The 1,886-nt window shown below is 58.4% G+C and overlaps 1 protein-coding gene across 1 annotated transcript in view; it reads right to left on the minus strand.

Annotated features, from left to right (window-relative positions):
* Positions 1-5: 5 nt before the first annotated feature.
* The window catches only part of TBRG4 (transforming growth factor beta regulator 4), a gene marked incomplete at its 3' end in the record, with an annotated part of 6,704 nt that continues 4,823 nt past the window's right edge, over positions 6-1,886 (minus strand). Inside the window, exons 5-7 of the mRNA XM_009875655.1 lie at positions 1,622-1,732; positions 747-891; positions 6-200 (exon numbers count right to left, since the gene is read on the minus strand). Coding sequence (XP_009873957.1) covers positions 6-200; positions 747-891; positions 1,622-1,732 — 451 coding nt within the window. The remainder of the gene's footprint in view (positions 201-746; positions 892-1,621; positions 1,733-1,886) is intronic.

Here is a 1,886-nt window from a genome sequence, read left to right on the forward strand (position 1 = left end):
CTGGCCCCCCAGCCCCCCCGCCAAGGCCTCCCTCAGGCTGCTCTGCAGGAAGGTGACCTTCTCTGGCGCCGCTGGCTCCGCCGCACTCAGCATCTCCGCCGGCAAGAACGGCCCCTGGTAGTCGGGGCTTTCCAGCTTGGCGGTGGCATTGATGTGAGCGAGCTTCAGCCGTAAATTCTGCGCCTTGAGAGAGCGATCGCCTGGTGGGAAGAGAGAAGCGGAGCTGGGGACACAGCCCAAACCCCGCAGCTGGGTCGTGGCTCTTCACCCTGTAGCCTGTCTCGCCGGGATTCCTTGTTCCAACCCCTCTGGGATGGGTCCCTGCCTGCTGGCATCGAGACACAGGTGACCAGCGGCCAAACGTCGATGTCCGTGGTGTGATTTTATCCCCCGGGGCATCCCACGGGAAGGGGACGCAGGGTCTCACAGACGACAGAAGTTGCTGTAGCAGCCGGTTGGCCAGTCCCTGCCACGGAGGAGGCAAGGACCGAATTTGACAGGGCTGCGCCTCCCCAGCAGTCACCGTATTTGGTTAGGAAACACCAAAACCCTCCCGTCTCTTCTCAAGGTTGTGCCGGAAGTGGGTGGGCAGTGCCGGAGCAGGAAGGTGTGTCTCAGGGCACGAGATGAGGCAGGGAGAAAAGAGGGGAGGATAACCCAATTAACAGTTAACAACCTGTTAACTTAAAACTGGGCGGACCCGGCTCGGTATGAGGCTCCCTGTGCTAGGTCTGAGGTTCCCTCACCTCGGATGCGAGCGTGGAAGTCGGGTGCCAGCACTCGCTGCAGGTAGGGCGCCTTGGCTTGCTGCAGCACGCACAGTGACCACACCAGGTCAGTGAGCAGGTGAGGCTCCAGGTCCCCCAGCCGGCCCTGGAGCTCCTCGTGGACCTGCGGAGAAGGGAAACCCAACAGCTCAGCTCACATCGGTGCCGCCGCCGCCGCCTCGACCTCGAGGCCACCACATCCCCGAGGCGTATGGTGCACCTGCTCCTCTGCAGTGACGCTTCTCCCCTTGTTATTTGCCGAGGGGACGTTTTAAAATCATTCTAACAAGACCCACCACGGCAGATGGGGGTAACACGCTCTGGCAGAGGGCAATTTTCAGAAAAGAGAGGCCTGGAAGCAATAACTTCTTCAGGATCTGCACCTCAAACCTGCCCTAAATGGAGCTGGAGGCGTCTGAGAGGGTGTCAGGATGTGTGTCCAGGCAGCAAGAGCCTGGAGCTCTGCACCCAGAAGTGGTTTCCTCCTAGAGAACTTTTTTTTTTTCCCCAATGCCTCAGATCGAGTCATTTTGCAACCGTCAACACCTCTGGCCTCGTTATAAAGAGTTAATTACAGCAATCAAGGTTCAGGAGGGCACGTGAACATCCACACACTGAGTGTCTGCTGAAAAAGGTGAGTGTGTGGGGACTGGAGGCAGCCACAGAGTAACTGGTTCAGCTACTGCCCGGGAAACTGCGGGTTTTCAGCCCAGCCTGAGCTCTGGGCTCCCCCTTTCTCACGTTCTCCAGCTGGCTCGAGCCATCCGACACGGTGGAGGGAGATCTGCGGTCTTCTCAACGACCAGGGAAGGAGAAAGGCGGATGAAGAGCGGAGGGCAAAGAAAGAAGGTTACCATGTTGAAGAAGTCCTCGTTTCCGCTGGGCTGGAAGTTCAGGCGAGCAAAAGACAGGATGATGCTGCACAGGTGGGTGACCGAGAGCTGCTTGGTGTTATCCAGGGCGTACTGGAAGACAGAGGGGACAAAACCAGAGGTTTAGGTCTGTCCTACGTGAGCACGGACAAGAAAAGATCGAAAGCGTCAGCCGAGGACGCATCCAGCCCCGTGGGAAGATGGGGAAAATGCGAGTGAAAGATCTCGTAGCGCTTCCCCAGGAATT

This window comes from Apaloderma vittatum, unplaced genomic scaffold, assembly GCF_000703405.1.
Source record: "Apaloderma vittatum isolate BGI_N311 unplaced genomic scaffold, ASM70340v1 scaffold25458, whole genome shotgun sequence".
NCBI classification, from domain to species: domain Eukaryota; kingdom Metazoa; phylum Chordata; class Aves; order Trogoniformes; family Trogonidae; genus Apaloderma; species Apaloderma vittatum.